Source organism: Eretmochelys imbricata, chromosome 2 (genome assembly GCF_965152235.1).
Source record: "Eretmochelys imbricata isolate rEreImb1 chromosome 2, rEreImb1.hap1, whole genome shotgun sequence".
Classification (NCBI taxonomy): Eukaryota; Metazoa; Chordata; order Testudines; family Cheloniidae; genus Eretmochelys; species Eretmochelys imbricata.
In genome coordinates, this window is record NC_135573.1 from 137,521,308 (window position 1) to 137,542,719 (window position 21,412).

The 21,412-nt window shown below is 39.7% G+C and overlaps 1 protein-coding gene and 1 long non-coding RNA gene across 2 annotated transcripts in view; one reads left to right on the plus strand and one right to left on the minus strand.

Moving 5' to 3' along the window:
- TRIO (trio Rho guanine nucleotide exchange factor) overlaps positions 1-21,412 on the minus strand; it is a 189,357-nt gene that overhangs the window by 46,639 nt on the left and 121,306 nt on the right. The window contains exons 25-26 of the mRNA XM_077810790.1: positions 5,328-5,620; positions 3,214-3,384 (exon numbers count right to left, since the gene is read on the minus strand). Of these exons, the coding sequence (XP_077666916.1) occupies positions 3,214-3,384; positions 5,328-5,620 (464 nt within the window). The remainder of the gene's footprint in view (positions 1-3,213; positions 3,385-5,327; positions 5,621-21,412) is intronic.
- LOC144261346 (uncharacterized) lies at positions 10,169-19,681 on the plus strand. Its single transcript, XR_013345231.1, has 3 exons — positions 10,169-10,333; positions 12,887-14,797; positions 19,565-19,681. It is a non-coding gene; the product is annotated as an uncharacterized LOC144261346 (long non-coding RNA).

A 21,412-nucleotide genomic window follows, 5' to 3' on the forward strand; every position in this document is an offset into this window, starting at 1 on the left:
CACAGGCTGTCAAGATTCCTCTTTCAAGTATCTTTTCAGGTCAAGCTACCCAGCAAAGATTTCCCTTTAGTTTAAGAATACGTTTCCTTATAATTTATGCAACTGGAATCTAAAATTTTTAAATAAACCTTGATACACCTTGAGAACTGTCCATGCACAGGTTTAATCCATTTCAATTAGTCGGATGTAACTTCATAATTCTGTTTCGCACATTATAGATCTGGGAAATATCCTTGGGAAACTTTCAACTACTATAAAGTCTATCAGGACAGCCATACAGATTGCAGGGACTGACCTGATTGATAGTGAACAATTTAAGTATTTTTTCAACTATGTATATCATTAAGAAGCAACTGTAAAAATAAATTACAACACACAAACCTTGAAACAGGATTAAAAAAATAAACCAAGAACATTTACATTTCTAAAAGGAGCTGGGGTATATTTCCCAGATTGAATAAGGGAAATCAAGCTCACCATTCTGTGTGTCATCCATTTTTCCCAAAGGTAAGTGCAGAGTATAGAAGATCTCTGGCCTCACAAGCTATAAGATGTCAGTTTATAGCTATAACTGAGGGTAAAAGGTATTCACAGTAAAGGATTCTGGGAGAGGGCCATTAAATTCAGCTTCCGTAATTAGCAAACACACAGCTGGTTTGCAGATTACATGTATCATTAAATAACTGGAAAGAGGAACAGGGTACAATATGAACCTTACTTCATATTAAGGAAAGGGCAGACATACATCATGCAACACAGGTTAAACTGTTCTGCAAGTGTTTCAAACATGTTGGACAAACAACGAAATTACATTCATTATGATTTTAAACAGAATGCTCTTGACTGTGGTTTTCAACCCCATTACTGAAAACAAGGACTGCAAAGATATGGGTGTGCTTTTGTTTGCCTCACTGAGAAAGGAACATGGGGTAGGGTAAACGAGGGAATCACAAATAACTTTAAATGGAAAGGTAAGGGAATTGAGCCAAAGCAGAGACAGAACACAAATCAACATAATGCTACAGTCAAAATTTACAAAAAGAGAAAAACAAAAAACAAAAATAATTAGTTTTACAATATAACAACTGTATTGGAACATTAATATTGTTTATCCAAAAATAAATGCAAAAAACTCATAAACTGCTATTCAATGCAATAAATGAATTGTGCAATGATTCTCCAAACAGAAGCGTGTGTACTGTACAAGAAATGCTAATGAAAAAAAAAATGAGTCTGTTATTTAGTGATATTAGAGAAATCAATATGGCCTCATACCTGGTGCTCGCATATACCTCTAAAACTGAGCAAGCCCACATGCAATGGGACTTTGAGGCAGATGTTGCCAGATGTCACAATCCCAACTCCCAAATGCTACTAAAAACAACTTTACAAAAAGTATGTCCTAAACATGCATCCAAGACAAAGTTTAAATCTGGATGTAGATCAGAATCCAAACTACCATGAAGTTGGCAGTGTTTGGGTACAAGGTTCGGTCTATTAGAGACAGACAGAAACACTATGGGAGCATGTTTCTGTCCTCCACGGGATTCATATTAAAACAAGGTAAATCCTTGTAAATCCAAGGTAAGGTCCTGCTTATACCAGTGTTGAAAATGCATGAGGCAGATCATCGTTCAAACATGTTTTTTTGCAAGCAGGATGATAATCTGGCAAGTGAGGGCAAAACCTATCTTTTGGTGCATTACACTACACTGTGCTAAAGATCCAATCTACACTGAAAATGCAAAGTGAATGGAGACCAAGTTATAACATGGCTTCCTCTGATATAATTGCATTTGTAATGCAGATGGACCTATGCAATAAGGGCAATGTTAGTATGTGTTATTCGTATCACAGTTACTGAATATACTGGTTAAGAAATCATGTTAGCAGCTTGCTAGCAAGAGTTTGTAAACATGATTCTCACCAACACTATTGCAATTCTAGCAAACAAAGGGTCAGACAATTTTCTAATTAGCAGGAAAAAAACCCCCAACAATTGTTTTTAAAGAGTAAAAAGATTTGAAGAATATAATTCTTTTTTTAATTTGGTCTCAGAAGTATTTCCCAGTATGTTCATCCATCATTTCCTAAATTGCGACGGTTTCCAATTTAGAAAAAAAGCAGGAAACTGGTGCATGCAGTGCACGGAAAAAACCCATTGCAATCCAGAAAGTGTCTACTTCAGTTATGATTGAGATGCCCAGGAGAAAACAACAAGAGTGAAGGAGAGAAAGAAAATTTGTTGAAAAAGAATCTGGTCTACTAAGAAAGACGAATAACCGCCAACACAACTCACTAACAATGAGATCATACCATATATTTCACCACTTAAGCATTTTAAATAGAACAATGGGGACAAAATGATATTAGAAGTGAGGTCCATGCTGCAGAAGTCAACAGAGTTTCCATTTTAAAATCCTCTATTTTCAGGCTTTGTGACTGCCCCATAAAAATGTGATTCATTTTGAAAATTGAAATAAAACATCTCAAAACCTGAGAATGTTGTGAGATTTTTTTTTAAACCAACAAAATATGAAAACACGATTAATTTGGCAGATTGATGATCTCCATCCAAAACTTATCAGTTAATGGTTTCAGATACAGTTTTGTACTCTCAATTTAAACTTGGCTATGCTTGTTAAACTGAACAGTTTCAGGCAGCAAGTCACTGATGTGGACCAAGGCTTTACAGCACTTGAGGAAGCTATGGTGTGCTCACAATGGACATGCGACTTTATGTCGACATGAAAAACCATCTTCCTGTGCAAATGGAAAATATTTGTGACAAAAACTCCAGGTCTGAGGATAAACAGAATTGTTTTGTGAATTACCTACAGGACAAAAAGATTTCAGTCAGAAAGTTAACTGCTCCCACAACAGCTCTTAACTAGTAGAAAGGGGGAAGACTAAGCATATATAAGCATGAAGTATTACAAAAATGTGAAGCCACTCAGAAGGGGGGTGCATGTGTGTGTGTGTGTGTGTGTGTGAAAACTCCTTTACGCACACAAAGATCAACTGCTCATCCCTACCTTTGCTATAAGGTTCTTTTTTAAACAATGATGTAAGGTTCCTGTAATTGTGTACTCAATTGTACTCATATAATTACATATGTCCCAGATATTTTCTCCACAGCAAATCCCTTTAAGACACTCTAAAAGTTATCAGTCTATCTCAGCATGTGAGATTCTTCCCTATTTCCCTTTTTACCTTGTCATCCTGGGAGTCTGGCTGGAGTAGACTGTGTTGCTGAATTGCCATTGGAGGGGGGAGTGGTACAGCATCTGCTCCTTCTTCACCTTCTTCCTCTCCACAGCTCTGCATGCCAGAAGAGGAGGATTTGGAGAGAGTGCCGCTGCTGAGCCCCTCATTCCGCCCTCTCTGCAATGAAGATCAAGACATTCATAAGATGCATAAAGCAGAGTTAGTGGAAGCTGTCTCACAGATGCCAGACTACCTCTGAAGGCTCATCTCCAGCAAGCCTAGGGATAGCTAAACAGATCAACATCTCAAGAGATAGACACAGTTGCCAAAAATCTAACTACCTTAAAAGAGACGCAGTTTATGACTTGTTCAACAGGTAAGGCAACTGGGCTGATGCACTGAGTACAAGTGACTTGCAGAACTTCAGCCCGAGTTTTACTGTAGAAAAAGGTATAAACCGAGGCTTGGGAGTTGACTGCTGGGTTCTATCAGCGACTTTGATTCTGCTCAGTTTACCTCTGTAAAATGGGTGCAACATATGTAACTACAAACTTGGCATCTGTAGAGTACTCATGTCCTCAAACTGAAAGGTGCGACATGAGTACAAAACAGTATTAAAATATGGGATACTTTAACAAAATCCTAAATTTCATCACTAGTTCGCCTTTAAACAGTGAATACAGACCACATACTTTGTTTTTAATGTTTTCTGGGTAGAAACCATCCAGTCAGCTACACGAGGAACAGGACCTCAATCCTTGGTCTGTGACAAAAATAGTTTACAGGATATTGCAATTGCCTTCACAGTAACGAGGAATGACTTGTGCTGCCTCTCTCTCCACCTCAGGGCATTGATATGACGCTGGCGCTCTTCCCCACACTCAGGAACGTAGGAGTGTGGCTACTTCTGAGAAAATGGCGACAATTGCCTTGGGAGAAGGGTCTCTTTTTACCTTATGGCACCTGAGGGCGGAGAACAACACTTTTCCCAAACCCACAGCTCCTACACCATCCTGGTGCCATGCCTCTAGTCCATTCCCTTTCAACTTTTACTTGGATCACCGATGCTCCAAGTTGAAAATGAAATATGCCAGTAGCAAAAGAAAAATAAGACAAAAAGCCACTAAAATAATAACACTGGGCCACTTAGTTAGAAATCAGACTTCATTACCTATAATCTATAGGAAAACCATCAGAACTGATGGTCCGATTCAGGTCAAAGAAAAGGTGAACTAAAATACATTGTGAGTAGAACCCTTGGATGCTCTGTTATGCCACTAGATTCAATGTGAGCTGTGCACACATAAGTGAAAGCATAATCAGGCCCAGTTTGTATCTTTATCAACTGGATATGGGTCCTAATTTCATACCAGAACTATGAATGGCAGGGAAGAAAAAGGCTTTCGACAAACATCTGTGACATGAACTCCATGATACAACCTCCCCATTCCCTTTGCTTTAATGAAAGCTTGTGAGGGTATTACGTAACTGATTGGAACCACCTTTTGGTTTGAGAAGTCAGCTATTTCCCAGGACACTGCACTAATGAGACGCACATTATTTCTAAAGGCAGGAACGCAAGATTTGTTGGCTTTAAAGTGGTTAATAACCCTTCCCTATACATCCTCCTGGTCCTTTGGGAAGGGAGAAAAGGGAAGCATGAAATAGCCTATCATCAGAACATTGCTCAGATGTTACTCAGTATGTGTCAAAAAGTCATTTTTTTCTGATTGGGGGTGGGATGGGAGATGAGGTTAAAAAGTAATTTCCCAAATCCTCTTTTCTGTTCTTCAACTAGAGTGCTCTCCCCACACGACTCTGCTAACATTCTTAACATTGAACTGCATAAACCCTTGTATTCCAATACAGGGCTTGTTCTTGAGCAGAGAATGACAGTCAAGGCATGCATGGGACTAATGGCTGCGTAAAACTGAAACACACCCACAAGAGACCTGGATGAGATGAATCTGTTTTACTTGACCAAATCAAATTTGTACAAGAAGCAACAGATGCAAAATAAGCTGTTGTGCTATCCTGCAGTGCCCCCCAGCATCCAAAACCCAAGCACTTGAATCATGTCCAACATTTACAAACCATAAGAAAGTTGCCTGAACACTAACCTCTTCAATAGTTTCATCCTGTGGCGTAGCAGCACTGTCATCGGAGTCCTTCTGAGAGCCAGCATCCGCACTTTTGCGGACCTCTCTACTCTTCTTATGCTTATGGGCCAATTTCTTGACATGCCCATCTGCCTTCCCACTGCTAAGGCGCCTCACTGGACTGGTAAGCCATTTCCTCAGGGTGTTGCCAGGGCGTTTGGGGCCTGGGGAGCTCTGTGCACCAATCATATGGGGCTGAAGTGATGTTACGGAGGCAGGAGGACTGGCATCGTTACTGGAGACTGAAAGAGAGTCTGAGGAAAGAAGGTGAACAATCTTTTAGAGGGAAAATATTGACAACTGAGCAATTTAAAATCAAGAGAAAGAACCTTAAGTAGATTTTAAGAACTGATGGTAAAATATGAAATATAAATGAAAAAATGTACCAAAAGAGTCTTCATTTATATTTGCATTACAGTAGGAGGCAACTGTAATTGTACATTTGTGGGGTGGGAGGAGGTATTGTTTCATATTCTCTGTGTATATATAGAGTCTGCTGCAGTTTCCACGGTATGCATCTGATGAAGTGAGCTGTAGCTCACGAAAGCTCATGCTCAAATAAATTCGTTAGTCTCTAAGGTGCCACAAGTACTCCTTTTCTTTCTGTACATTTCATGTGACAGATTTGCTAAGAGAGAAAGACTAGAAACGCAGCACAAACTAAATATTTACATTGATAATGTGGCATTAGCCACAGTGGAACAAATTACTAGATTTATCAAGTCTAGTTTAATGCCTTTCACAATGGCTAATGCCACCTGATGACTATGAGGGAAGCTTAAAAGCCCCACTACAAACCAGGGCCAGAGTCTTCTCAAATAAGCTGTGATTTTGGATGCTCAACTCGAGACATCTTAAAAGGACCCATTTTGCAGGAAGTGATGAGCACAGGCTCTCTGAATGCAAGACCCCTTCAAAATGTCTTAACTTGAGGACCAAAATCATTCCATCAATTAAGAATATCTTGGCCCACGACATTATAAATGACCACTCATAGGCTGGCAAACATTTACAAGACACTGTCCTCCATAACAGTCATGTCCTTTGCCTTTTGCTGATTACCATTTACACATATACACGGACCAAAAATTGCTGTGTTCTAATTTTACATATTTTGTAAAGTGCACAAATTCAGGAAAGTATTAAAAAAAAAAAGTAAAAGGAAGTTGTCTTAAAATGTGTTAATTTTTTAACTCAGCTACAATACTTATATATACGTACGCACAAGCATCCAGTGTGCACAATCACCACAAATGTTCTCTTTAGTTTTGTGACAAACTGATTTATTTATTTATTTATTTAGGAGGGTGACAGTAGGTTTGGAGGAGAAAGGGAAGACGACTTCAGATAAACTCCAGTTAAATATTTGTTTCTTTTGCTTTAATCTGACAGTTTTAAAAAGGAAACAGCATGAGTAGTTCCATTTAAAAGAAAATATGCCCTTGCTCAAACCCCAAGATGAGCAATGTTTGTTTCTTTGCTTGAGAATGCCCAAGGTTCTGCAATCAAACAAAGGATAATTCTCCCTCCGCCCAATCTAGCAATTACGGATACAGAAGACCAATAGTTTCCAGTGAGGTTCATGTCACTCGGACTTGACAGTACCTCTACTGTAAACACACACTGGCTTATGAATTGCTAGTACTGCTAGTCTGTGCTTTTTCCCTAGCCAAAGTATGTATTCATACAATTTTTGTTTTTTAAATTTGAAGGCTTCTCTTACAAACACAATTATTAGTGTATTAACAAGACCCCATTAAACGGTTCTCGTTTTTTTTCTTTTTTTGCTAGTTTTTTGGAGTTATCACTGCAGGTTTACGTTTAAAAGCCAGGTTTGTGAAATGACCTTTAGCTGGATGGCTTTAGTGCTGGGAGTTAAACACCCTCTCTGCATTCCTTCTCCAAGGTTGGTATTTATACTCAGATTCCTCCTACACAGCTTAGGTGCAAGGGGATTCTTTCACCAAAAATGGTGGGGAACAAATAAAGCCATTTAGAACAGTGTTCAATTTAGAACAACGGTAGGCACAGCCTGGGTAAGTTTATCTTTCTTGCAGAGGAGCAGCTCTGCAAAACGGAACCCATTGGGCTGCTTAGCTATTGCAGAATACTAAGTGCAAACTATTCATTAAGAGCCATATCTGATGTGGAGGAAGAGTTAAAGGATCCAGAAAGAATGCAAAAATACTGCTTTAGGTTATTCGTAAGTGTGGCTTGAGCCTCCCCAGAGATGCCCATCTCACAGACTAAAGAAGCTGGGGGAGCGTGTGCTGCCTTTCTATTAATCTCTCCTTGGAATAAGGCTTATTTTCTAGCCTCCAGCCCATCTCAATATTTTCCTGGATATTTGCTAATACATCCTTGGGCACACAATCTTCTCTGTAGCAACAGACATGTAACCACTGGGATATTTTAACTTTGGGTATGCAATTCACTAGAACAGTGTATGTTATTTGTTTGTGCATATGCATCCTCATATCACAAAGTACTCATTCGTAACTCTTACAGATGTTCACTCACATTTCCACTTATTAGAGGTTTAATGTAATTGTTTGTATTGGTTCATACTGATCTCACTCTCAATGAGGAAGCCTCAGAGTTGACTCCACAGAGTACATGTATGCCATTTCAAGGGCCGAACACAAGAGGTTGCTTCCCAATAACAATTCATTGTCTCACTCTAAAAGGATCCCAGCTGCTGCTGACCAGGGACCAGATTCTGTAGTCCTTATTCAAGCATGCAGTCTCCCACTGAAGTTAAAAGGAACGGAATCTGTCTAATGATTATAGAATTAGGGCGCAACTATACAAACATTTCCTCAGCCGCTCAACTTTGTGCATGTGAGCAGTGTTACCTATCTGCTCTGTGTTCTTGGGGAACCAGGGTACAGTACCCGGCCTGACTCACAAAAGACCTCCCTCCTGCCCGGCTCAGCCTCTGCTTAAACCAAAACCAATCAGAAGAAAGACTTACAAAAAGCAATGAAAAGGCAGTGGGAGAGACATGTAAACCCCTGGGACAAGGGTGACAGAATTAAGGAAACTCCCCTAACCTCATTTGCATTGTAGTTGGGAAAGAGAGAGGCATTTCAATTATCATACAGAATGGAGAACAGAGACTCCAAGGCAAGCACCGCATAGAACTCTGGGACCAGAAAAGAAGGGAAGCACTGCATGATGGGGGATCTCTGCTCCAGATGTTAATGAACCCATGCCTGCACACACCCAGCTCAGTAGTTATCAGACCAACGCTAGTAATAAATCCTTTACTGGTATCCAAAATAGTGAAGTTCCCTATCTGCATTGTGAGCTCCCTCCGAGGAACACCGCCCACAGCCAGGAATGAGCAGTTCCTATTATCTAGCCTGAACAAAACAACTCTGGTATACTCCCTTGAGCCATCAGTTTACCCATAAACAAATCTAGTGTTCTCCCTTGAAACACTGTTTCCCTACAAAAACCCCTACCCATGCTTCAAGTAAGTGTTCTGATGCCTGGATCCAAAATCTGCATTAGTTCCACTGGGACTTCATCTTCTCCTGACTGAGCATGCTGGGGGCTCTGCCTGACTCTGGACACTAAGCTACCACCACCACTTGGGAACCCCGATCGATTCAAGTTTCGTGGAGTGGTGAGAACGCAGCTTCTCTCTCTCTCTCTCGGTATAGCCTTCTGACCCTGACTTGTGTGATCAGTTATAGTTTTCTAAACCTGACTTTTATAATCAAATTTAAGTTAGATTTAATATTATAACTGTTTTCTTTGCTTGGCTCCCCTTGTATGATTATTACTTTGCAATAAATAACTTTCATGGTTAAGCTGGTTGCTTCTCTCTCTCCCCCCCCACCCCCCATGGGTGTTTTTTGGCTTCCTCATTTGCTCTGCAACCACACTCCTCGTACCTAAGCTAAAGACCCATGAAGCGCCCAAAAATCCTGAGGGGTTTGCTCATCACGTGGGTTACTACCAGAACTGTAACGTGGAAGTGGGGATAGGGACGTGTGGAGTCCAGGGACATAGAAGGGTGGCAGACTGAAAATGCTGCTCGACCCAGCCAGCTCAGGGGCACTCTATTCCGGTTCGGTGCCCATGGCACACGAGGGTGACAGCTTGGCGGTGCTGTTCAACCCAGTCTGCTGAGTCCAAGGGCCTATGAGGGTGACAGCTTTGAAATGCTGCTCCACCCAGCCTACTGAGTCCAGGGACATATAAGGGGTCAGCTTGGGAACACTGATTAACCCGATCCTCTCAGATGCTCTCTCTTAATGTGTGTGTGTGTTCGTCTGATTCTGGGGCTGGAGGAACCCAGCCCTGGGGAACCGTAGGTCCTGCAGGATAGCTCCACTGGGAGGGAACTTGCAGGAGGGAGAAGTAGAGCTCAGTATGAGAACACAAGTGGCACAAGCAGGACATTAATAGACTTACAGAATAACCTTCCCCCCCCCCCCCCAGAAGAATAACCCTAATAAATGAGCATACCCCAAAGTCACGGGCAAATCTGATAACAGCAGTCCCATTGCAGGATCAGGACCTTAGGCTCCAGAGCTGAGGTACAAGTACAGGACATTAATTCTAATCCACCTTCATGTTAAGCAGGAATCTCAAAGTCCCAGCCCGTGGGCCATCAGTGGCCTGAGAACCTCCCTACTGAGGTCCGTGGAGGAGACACATATGCAGCCACGCTGCCAGCTCTGTCTGCTGCAGGCGCAACCCCCCGCAGCTCCCATTGGCTGGGGGAGAGGGTCAGAGATACCATCACTAGTCACCAGGCAGAGTCAGCCATGGAGGCAGCATCACTTTTTTCCACACTGAATATAAACAAGTCAAAATACCAAACACAACTATCTACCAAGCACACCTTGCTGCAATCCTAAAGGTTTCAGCTGCTCAGTCACAGAGGCCAAACATCAACAAACTGACAGAACGGAAGCATTGCCAGCTGCCTGGCAAACACTAAAAACTCTCTGGTAGGTGAATAATTGTATAAAGTTGTACGACTGTTTCATTATTTCTAAGAAATTTGAAATAAAAAATACAGTATAAACGTTTTCTTTTCTGAACACTGTCTTCAGTGACATTATTGGCCCACTCAGAGGATTTGAGGACTGGCACTGGTCCTAAGGTAAATTGAGTTTGAGACCCCTGCTGTTAAATAAGATAACAGGCCCTGCAATGCATGATTAACAGAAACTCTGGTGAAACTGGTTACTTATATTGATCGGTGTAACTGATTAGCAAAAATAACATAAAATTCATCATCTTACATCCATTTGTTAAAGTTTAGGAGTTAAATTATCAAAAAGCTCCCTAAGGGCCGTTTACTTTCACTTTTGAAAAACGGCACTCACATGCTTTCAAAAATTCTACCCTGGTTTAGCTACATCATACCCAGATAATTAAAGCAACATTTTCTCCACCATTTACAGTTCTTCATGGGAACCTTAAACTAAAACTGGTTTTATTTTTTCTTTATTGTGACTGCTGACCAATTTGTTTTACTAAGGTTGCTCAAGAATCCTTTATCAGTAATACAAGCTCTAAGAAGAGATATAAGAATTCAAAATGAAACCAAGAACAACACTGACTTTGCAAATAGAGACAGACTGTTTACGTTTTGGGTCTTTTAGCCCTTACTAAAAAGAACAGGAGTACTTGTGGCACCTTAGAGACTAACAAATTTATTTGACCATAAGCTTTCATGAGCTACAGCTCACTTCATCGGATGCATGCAGTGGACAATACAGTGGGGAGATTTTATATACACAGAGAACATGAAACAATGGGTGTTACCATACACACTGTAACAAGAGTGATCAGGTAAGGTGAGCTATTACCAGCAGGAGAGGGAAAAAAAACCTTTTGTAGTGATAATCAAGGTGGGCCATTTCCAGCAGTTGACAAGAACGTGTGAGGAACAGTAGGGTGGAAAAATAAACATGGGGAAATAGTTTTACTTTGTGTAATGACACATCCACTCCCAGTTTCTATTCAAGCCTAAGTTAATTCTATCCAGTTTGCAAATTAATTCCAACTCAGCAGTCTCTCGCTGGAGTCTGTTTTTGAAGTTTTTTTATTGTAATATTGCAACTTTTAGGTCTGTAATTGAGTGACCAGAGAGACTGAAGTGTTCTCCGACTGGTTTTTGAATGTTCTAATTCTTGACATCTGATTTGTGTCCACTTATTCTTTTACGTAGAGACTGTCCGGTTTGACCAATGTACATAGCAGAGGGGCATTGCTGGCACATGATGGCATATATCACATTGGTTGATGCGCAGGTGAACGAGCCTCTGATAGTGTGGCTGATGTGATTAGGCCCTATGATGGTGTCCCCTGAATAGATATGTGGGCACAGTTGGCAACCGGCTTTGTTGCAAGGATAGGTTCCTGGGTTAGTGTTTTTGTTGTGTGGTTGCTGGTGAGTATTTGCTTCAGGTTGGGGGGCTGTCTGTAAGCAAGGACCGGTCTGTCTCCCAAGATCTGTGAGAGTGATAGGTCGTCCTCCAGGATAGGTTGTAGATCCTTTATGATGCGCTGGAGAGGTTTTAGTTTGAAAAAACTTCAAAAACAGACTCCAACGAGAGACTGCTGAATTGGAATTAACTTGACAGGCTTGACAAAGCCCTGACTGGGATGATTTAGTTGGGGATTGGTCCTGCTTTGAGCAGGGGGGTGGACTAGATGACCTCCTGAGGTCCCTTCCAACCCTGATATTCTATGATTCTATGACACCATTAAATTAGGCTTGAATAAAGACCGGGAGTGGATGTGTCATTACACAAAAAAAAACAATTTCCCCATATTTATTTTTCCCCCCTACTGTTCCTCAGATGTTCTTGTCAACTGCTGGAAATGGCCCACCTTGATTATCACTACAAAAGGTTTTTTTTTTCCCTCTCCTGTTGGTAATAGTGCACCTTAACTGATCACTCTCGTTACAGTGTGTATGGTAACACCCATTGTTTCATGTTCTCTGTATGTATAAATATCTTCTTCCTATATGTTCCATTCTATGCATCCGATGAAGTGGGCTGTAGCCCACGAAAGCTTATGCTCAAATAAATTTGTTAGTCTCTAAGGTGCCACAAGTCCTCCTGTTCTTTTTGCGGATACAGACTAACACGGCTGCTACTCTGAAACCTGTCTTAGCCCTTACTGTGTCCCAAGAACAGAAAACCTTTCCAGCAAGTGTCTGTCAGGTGTCTTATAGCCTCTCCTTTAGAGAAACATTTGACACTAATTTCTAGCAAGGCACAGGTACAATAGTAAATTAAGTTTCATTAACTTATATCTGTTCAAATTCAGACACCACTGGAGCTTGGTAAACCTTTGGTTTTTTTTCTTTCCTGAATTACTAATGGCTGCACTTTTTTGTTAGACAATTCATAAACATAAGAGAAAGTCAATTAAATTCCACCTCTCCCCTAACTTGAAGTAAAACCACATATGTTTCTCTGTTGATGAGGTCAGAGAGTTCACAGAAAGTCCATTAATTTACTTTTTTTTTTTTTAAATAACAGAGCTAGAGAAAAAAGGCAAGCAGCATGGATTCTGACCCTCTCAAACTAAAATACAAGATGACCTCCAGTGAACACACACATTCCTGACGTTAAGGGGGAACTGGAATACTCCTTCTATTCACAGCTCTTCCAACCCTGGAAACTTGGACATCTGTGATTAATAATTGATTTTTTTTTTAAATAATGAACCATGTCCAGCTAGTTGATGACTTGAAGTTTTCTGCTCCAGATTAACTATTTCCATATTGCATTGTAACGGTCTTAGTACTTAAAGGTCAGGGTACTACAGGGAACATACTTCCCTACTTCTTTAGAAAGCAAACTGAGTCCAATTGTTGTACTGTCTGCACCATCTAAACATTTTTTAATCAAAACACCACCACCATGCTGCTGCCAATGAACCCAGGGACCAGTCTGACTAGAAAGAAAGCTGTCTAGACAGTCAAACTTTCTTGTTATTTCTAATTAATATATTAAAATGTAGTTTTGGCAATTTCAAAAACACTATTAAACAACTGACCAACATGCACAAACCAGCGCCAGGTCAATCAGATACCGGAGAAGGAAGAGTTTGATCTTCTTTTCCAAAATAAGAATCAATGACAAAGGTCCATAACAACCAAAACTAAACTCAGCTGCAAAGTACCCGTTCACTGGGCAAGAGATATTGGGGAGGCATGAGAAAGGAGTAAAGAAATATATTTTATTCACAGACGTGTATACACAGTGCAGCTCTTTAACCTCTGACCTGCAGTTGGTAAAAAAGGTGTCATGTGTACAACCATTCAAAACTTTCCTAAATGGCATAAATTTGTTTCTTTCCTGCTCAGTTTTCCCTGAATACTTTTGTAAGCCAACATTCTAATATACATCAAAGAACATTAAAAATGTTTCATATTTAACAAGCATCTATAAAAAAGCAATTGACACTTGAAGGACCACACAACTGCCATTTTTATTATGCTTGCAAATGTGGAATTTCCCCTTCACTCATTGAGAGACAATTTCCCTTTCCATGAAAACACTGTAGTAGTTTCCATAGAACCATTTTTTAAGCCAGCCCAAAACATATTGGAAACTATTATTCCATATACAAAAGAACTATATGCTAATCATCTGCAGTGGTACAAATACATTGACTATTCATCTCTAGTAAACCAGCTGTTCCTTTCAAATTGTGTACTATATGCTCCATGACGTTTCTATGTATTATAGCTGCCTTATGTTGTAAACCAAAATACTTTTGAATGGGAACCCTACAGTTCATTGCATCACTTTTAGAACTATGTGTATTAATACTAGAGAATGGCATAGAGGATTTTATGTCTTAATGCTAATTTGTAATGGCCTAGTAGTAATACTCATCAAAATTTACAGCTGTCATATATATATTTTTACCTTTTTGCTTAAGAGGTAGTAGCTATTATACATACTGTATGTATTGTAACCAGTCGTGGCAAACTGTTCTGTATGACTGGAACACATTTTCACTTCTGATCTTTTGATTAAAACGTACTTCCATTTTCTAAAACAGAGTATAAGCAAATGAAAGGCGGTGGATTGAGAACCTCAGAAAAAAATCTTGTTATCCACAGAAAAGATATTGCACTGGCTATGGCAACTCTTCTCTGAAAATAATACCTCCAGAAGTAACCTTGAGAGACTAGTTCAGCCCTCAGAAGTCATTCTACCCCTAATTTCTCTGCTAAAACTGACAACGAGATGTCAGTTAATACTAAATGTGGCTTTTGTAATGTGGACACCTGTCCACTAGGAAATGAACTGAGAGAATGTCTTTGAATAGTTACCGTCACCAAATGTAATCACCTGGATCACATCAATATTGATTATAGTTGGAATTTTGACCATGAAGCTGTTGTTCAGCTCTTGTTGACAGAGAGGAGATATCTGGTAGGTCTTCAAACAACATGTCTAGGAATTTTAACATCAACTATTTAACAAAGGCAGAGAAAGAAAGAGGAGGCTGTATATGTTCTTTTACCTCTTCAGAGGTCCTGTATGAAATCCTTTCAGATGATGTCCAATTATTCACAAGCGAACATACCATCTCAACCACTAAAATATGCACCAAATGTCTCCTTATGATAAACCTATTACTGAATTAGTCCAAACTTTCGAGTCTACTTTTACTAGGCACTTTAGAAAATAAACTGATATTTTTCTCCATGCTCCTCACTCTCCTCATGAGCTCCCAATAATAATTTGGAAGGTGGGATAACAGTTTGCAAAAACATTTCATAATAGCAAACTGTGCACAAAAATGCTCTGTGTCTGAATAAAATAAACTAGTGGCACAGGTCTACAGGGTCTAATGCACTACTGTGTTCTTTCAGGATCTCTCAGGTTATTTGTTCTTCGGGTTCCATCCACCCCCTTTCTCCTTTCAATAGAGCAGTAGGAATTAAGGTCTTGCATTTAATCTTTTTAAAATAAAACCCTTATCTAATCTTGCACACAGAGGCAGCTTTCAACATGTCAGTGTCACCAATCAAAATTCAAACACCAACACATTTTAGATGCAAAGATGCCCTCCTTCCTTTCATGCCTGCTGGATAGTTTTACATGCTAACAGAGACGTTTTTTTAAAAAAAGCGTGACATTGTCCCAGGCCATTTTCCCAGATAAACAGAAAGGGTTCTGTTTCTGCTCCCTGGAATTTAGACCACACGGCTATAGAAAACCAAATCCAAAATCCTGCATGCAACTGAGCGTTAGGCAGTTTTACAGGAAGGGAGAGCGAGTCGGTAGGGCATTTTATTCAACTCTTGGCACTCAGTGGTCAAATTCTCTCCTATTTAAAGTCTGTTTTTTGGTAAACAGGAAATAAATATATTTTATAAAACATTAAGGGAAAAATCTGTTTCTACTGATTAAATTTATATGCAGGATTTGCCAAACCACCACGTGCTTTTAATAATAAAAGTAGGGATTATCATCTTTTCCCTTTGGCATAGCCCATATTTTTATTAGTAGTATCTTGGTCTTGCATTTGGAATCTTCTAGACCAGTGGTTCTCAAAGCCGGTCCACCGCTTGTTCAGGGAAAGCCCCTGGCATGCCAAGCCAGTTTGTTTACCTGCCGTGTCCGCAGGTTCAGCAGATCGCGGCTCCCACTGGCCTCGGTTCGCCGCTCCAGGCCAATGGGGGCTGCGGGAAGGGGAGCCAGCACAGCCCGTGCCACTTCCCACAGCCCCCTTTGGCCTGGAGTGGCGAACTGCGGCCAATGGGAGCTGTGATCAGCTGAACCTGCGGACGTGGCAGGTAAACAAACTGGCTTGGCCCACCAGGGGCTTTCCCTGAACAAGCGCTGGACAGGCTTTGAGAACCACTGTTCTAGACTACCTACCATCTCCCACTCAAAAACACCCGGATCACTGCCCCTCGAATAATGTTCTTCTGATGACTATCCATTTTCTATTCAAGGCTTGAGTGACTTTTAATTAAATTTAGTGGCTTGAATCAAGCTGCAGCAAATGACACGTGACCTCTCAACTCTGTGGACCAAGAAAAAGTGCTCCAACCACCAGAGTTTGGGCATCTCTGCCTAAAAGGAATGTTCAGCTGTGTTTATACTATGAAAATAGACTAAAAACCGGTGGGTGTTCACAAGCGCAAATAAAATTCACCAATCCTGCAAACAAAATTTTATATCTTACAGTTAGCGCTGGGTTCTTTCCTTTTTATGCATCATTTCCAGTCATTACAGTTCCACTGGCCAACTTAGATCTCGAGTTAGATACATTCCACTCTATTCCAGTCTGTGCCTTCAGACACCTCATGTGTGTTCTACACTAAGATATTTTATTTGTGCAAATCAGCTGTACATAATGGGCTTCCACAGGTATAAGTGGTGGAATTTAGTATCGAGTTTTGTTAGCGATGCACAAACAATAACAGAAACCAGTTCATGAGGAAAGAAAGAATCACTAGAGTAAACAGTTATTTTCCTATGTACACAAAGGGTGCAGATGTGAGTTAAAAAGGTGCCATTTTTACTTACTATTCATAGCAGAATGATCCTTTAAATGACAGTGGCTTTTTTTTTTTTTTTTTTTTTTTAAACAAAGAGCTAACTTCCCTCTCCCCCACCCTCCATCTTGTTTTGGGAGCACTCTATAGCCTCAAAGTTTACACAAACAAGACTTTTCACATCAAAACTTCTATGTACGTTTTGATGCAAGAAAGCTATCCAAATGCAATTTCTAATTTTGAAATTTCAAGACTATCAAGATCTGTACTTTAAAAATAAGACAAAATTAAAATGTTCTCAACTCCTATTGAAGAGTATATTTTTGCAGGTTTTCTTCATGAAATTGGACCCCTTTCATAAAATTGAAACTAATCATATTTCAAGATTTTTGAATCTCAGCGTGAACAGTTCCCAGGCACTTTTCCAAGAGACACTGACGGGTTAATAGATTCCAAGACCAGAAGGGACCAGTGTGAACACCTAGTCTGATCTCCTGTATAAAACAAGACAGTGTCCCCAAAATATTCCATATATTTTGGAAAAACATATATTTTGGAAAAACATCCAATCTTGATTTAAAAATAGTCAAGACTCCACCACAACCAGTTGTAAATTGTTCCAATGATTAATTGCCCTCACTGCCAAAAATGCACACCTTTATTTCCAGTCTGAATTTATCTAACTTCAACTCCCAACCACTGGAACATGTTATACCTTTCTCTGCTCGACTGAAGAGCCGATTATCAAATATTTGTTCTACATGTAGATCCTGACAAGCTGTAATCAAGTTACCCTTTAACCTTCTCTTTGTTAACTTAAATTGAGCTCTTCCAATCTAACACTTCTCATCCTTTAATCATTCTTGTGGCTCTACTCTGAACCCTCTCCAATTTATCAACATCCTTTCTGAATCTGAGGGCATCAGAACTGGACTCAGTGTTCCAGCAGCAGATGCACCAGTACCAAATACAGAGGTAAAATAACTTCTCCACTCCTACCTGAGATTTCCTATTTATACATCTAAGGATCACATTTGCTCTTTTGGTTCCAGAGTCACTTTGGGAACTCTTGTTCAGCTGATTAACCACTATGATATCCAAATCTTTTTCCGTGTCACTACTTCCAAGGATAGAGTCCCCTATCCTGTAACTATGGCCTACATTCTTTGTTCCTAGATGCATACGCTTATATTTAGCTGTATTAAAACACACATTGTTTGCTTGTTCCACTTATCAAGAGAGCCAGATGATTCTGAATCAGTGAGCCGGTCCTCTTCATTATTTACCATTCTCCCAATGTGTGTGTCATCTGAAACTTCAGCAGTGATGATTTTATTTTCTTCCAGGTTATGGCGAAAAATGTTAAATAGGGTAGGACCAAGAACCAATCCATGTGGGACACCACTGGAAACACTCCTGCTTGATGATGATTCCCAGTTTACAGTTACATTTTAAGACCTATCGGTTAGCCAGTTTTTAATCCATGGGTGCCATGTTAATTTTATAGTGTTCCATTTTTTAATCAAAATGCCAAGCGGTACCAAGTCAAACACCTTAGAGAAGTCTAAGTATATTACACCAACACTACTACCTTTATCAATCAAACTTGTAACCTCATCAAAAAAAGATATCAAGTTAGTTAGAGAGGATCTGTATTCCATAAATCCATGTTGATTAGCATTACATTACTCTTCTTTTGTTTTCTATTAATCAAATCTCATATCAGTTGCTCCATTACCTTGCCAGGATTGATGTCAAGATGACAAACCTCTAAGTAACCAGGTCATTCTGTTTACCTTTTTTAAAATATTGGCACAACACTAGCTTTCTTTCAGTCTTCAGGCACTTCACCAGCACTCCGTGACTTATTGAAAATATACATTAATGGTCTAGTGAGCTCATCAGCCTGCTCTTTTAAAACTCTTGGATGCAAGTTATCTGGACCTGCTGATTTAAAAATGTTTGACTTTAGTAGTTTCTGTTTAACATCCTCCAGAGACACTAGTGGAATAGAAAGAGTGTTGTGAGGATATGATGAAAATATATTATCTGTTTGTTCCCCAAAAACAGAACAGAAAAAAAACACTTCAGTCTTTTCTAAATTATTATTGATAATTATACCATTTCCATCTAGTAATGGACCAATACCATTGCCAGGGTTCTTTTCGTTACTAATGTTTTTTTTTAAAGCTCCTCCTTGTCCTTAACTCTGCTGACCACAGATTTCTCCTTGTGTAAACCTGGCTTTCCTTATCGCTCTTCTACAATTCCCAACTCCTGATTTATATTCATTACTATCAACTTACCCTTTTTTCCATTTGTTGTATATATCGATAGATAGATATATTTTATTTTTATAGCTGCTTTCACTTCCTCCTCTAAACCAGGTTGGTTTTTTAACCAGTATGGCCTTCTTCCTCGATTTGTGGGCATCTAGTAAGGTGTTCTCAAATGAGTCCCAATTATCATTTTTCTGATTAAATTCTTCCTCCCAGCTGATTTGGCTCAATTGCTTTCAGCTTTATCAAACTGGCCCTTTTAAAGCACCAAGTATATATATTATTGGTCTGGACTTTATTCTGCTTGCACATTATAAATGTGATCACAGGGTAGGGAGGCAAAGTATGTGAACAGGTGTATTGAAAGATTTAAAAAACCTGCTTTCTGAGATGTGTTTTTCCTCCCCCAGGACCACGGAATGTTGAACACTTCATACAGTTCTCTGGACCATGAAAGTTAACATTTAATGTAGAAGTAATTTAATATATAAATCATGGGCCACATCTGACAACTGCTTAAAAATAGTCTGTGGTATAAATTGGTTGCTTCTCATTCATGTGTTTGGAATCTTAAATTTTAAGACAAGAGATCAACTGCATTTTTTAAAACCAACTACAAACTATTGATCTGGTTTATGAAGTTTGAAGCTGCCATATGTGGTACTCTGAGTCCTAACTTAAAATTTTTTTCTTTAAACAAAGGAAGATAAAGACACTAAATCTTTTTGTGTGTATCAGACATTTAGCACTCATTTATCCATTAAGCATATATAGAAATCTCCATTCATTTCAATGGGAGATGTGTGCAAATTCATGAGAGCTTTCAAACAGGACTTGGGCAGGTAAACAAATCCAATTTCACAAGCGAAGATCAGTTGGGCCTCATGAATATTTTTATGCAACTAACGAAACCCCAAAGTGCTGCAGGAAGTAGTGCTGATAATTCAAGTATCATGCTGACATGAAGCACGGTGTTAAGTTGGCACTGTGCTGTTGGGAGATGCCACCTTCTCAATTATGGTTATTGAAGAGCAGGTATACTTGGCCCCATCTCCTGGATAAGTACTTTTTTGCAATTTCATCTATATTCTAGCTATGTATATTTCCACTGCCGTTGCAACTGGACAAGATACTCTTCACCGTGACCTAAACCGTTTTACAGGGATGCTCTGTGGTGTTAAACAACTGCTATGTACTAACCAAAGAGGCGGCTGCTTTCTTGGTAGGAAAGTGCACTTCCTGGAATGCAAATGGGAAATACTATTAATGTAAGGTTTACATAGAACAGTTATTCTACTTTTATCATCAAAGCAGCTGTGTGGTGCATTTATGTTCAACCATTATTGACACCAAGATTTCTTATCTGCCCTCTCAAAGCTGTTTCTGCTGACAAGTAATTATTTCCCTGTGAAAACAATTGTGCAGCACTACAAATATAACCACAAGGCAATTTAATAGCTTGTCTTGATATATGCAGCATGACTGTCCAGAACGAGAAATGATAACAAGAACATCAACATCAATACAGAAAAACATGGAAATGTTAAGCGGCAAGCAGGGAAAGTTACATTCAGCAGCGTCTGGCCGAAAAGCAAGCAATGACAGATGAGCAGAGAAAGACAAGGAAAGAAACAAGAGATTGCACAGACCTAGCAGGAATCACTTAATTCAAACACTAGTAAAAACACTGCAAGCACTATGCATGCCATGCCTATGAAAGTGTGCAGAATCTCAACAAGTCAAAGGCGGCTGATTAGAAGAACCTGTCCAAGGTTGCTTTCAATATATAATTTCAGATTCCAAAACATCTAAACTAATCTAGCCATAAGGCTATCTGTGTGCTTGTAAGAGTATGACTGAGGGAGTCAGTACTCAGAAGAAGTGGTGCACTGGTAATAATTTCTATTAGGGCATCTTTCATGGAATCCAGGAGTTCTATACCAGTGGAAGGAAATAAGCGATGGTGGTAGAAGAGGAGAAGAAAGAAAGTATGAAACAAACAGACAGCGAAGATCAAGAAGGCCAGATGCTTAAACAAGCATCTGTTGGTGCTGAGTAGAAGGGAATTAAATTCTTCAATTTTTCACTGATGAGAGGGAAAACAAATATATGATCTGCCAAACGTGTACTGAACATGTGGTCTGGATTTCAGGAGAAGATTGAATGTGGATCCACTGTAGTCTCTCTCTACTCAGAATGCCTATAAGAAAGTTATACCCTGCAAAAAAAGCTCTCTACTGATATCACTGGTGGAATCA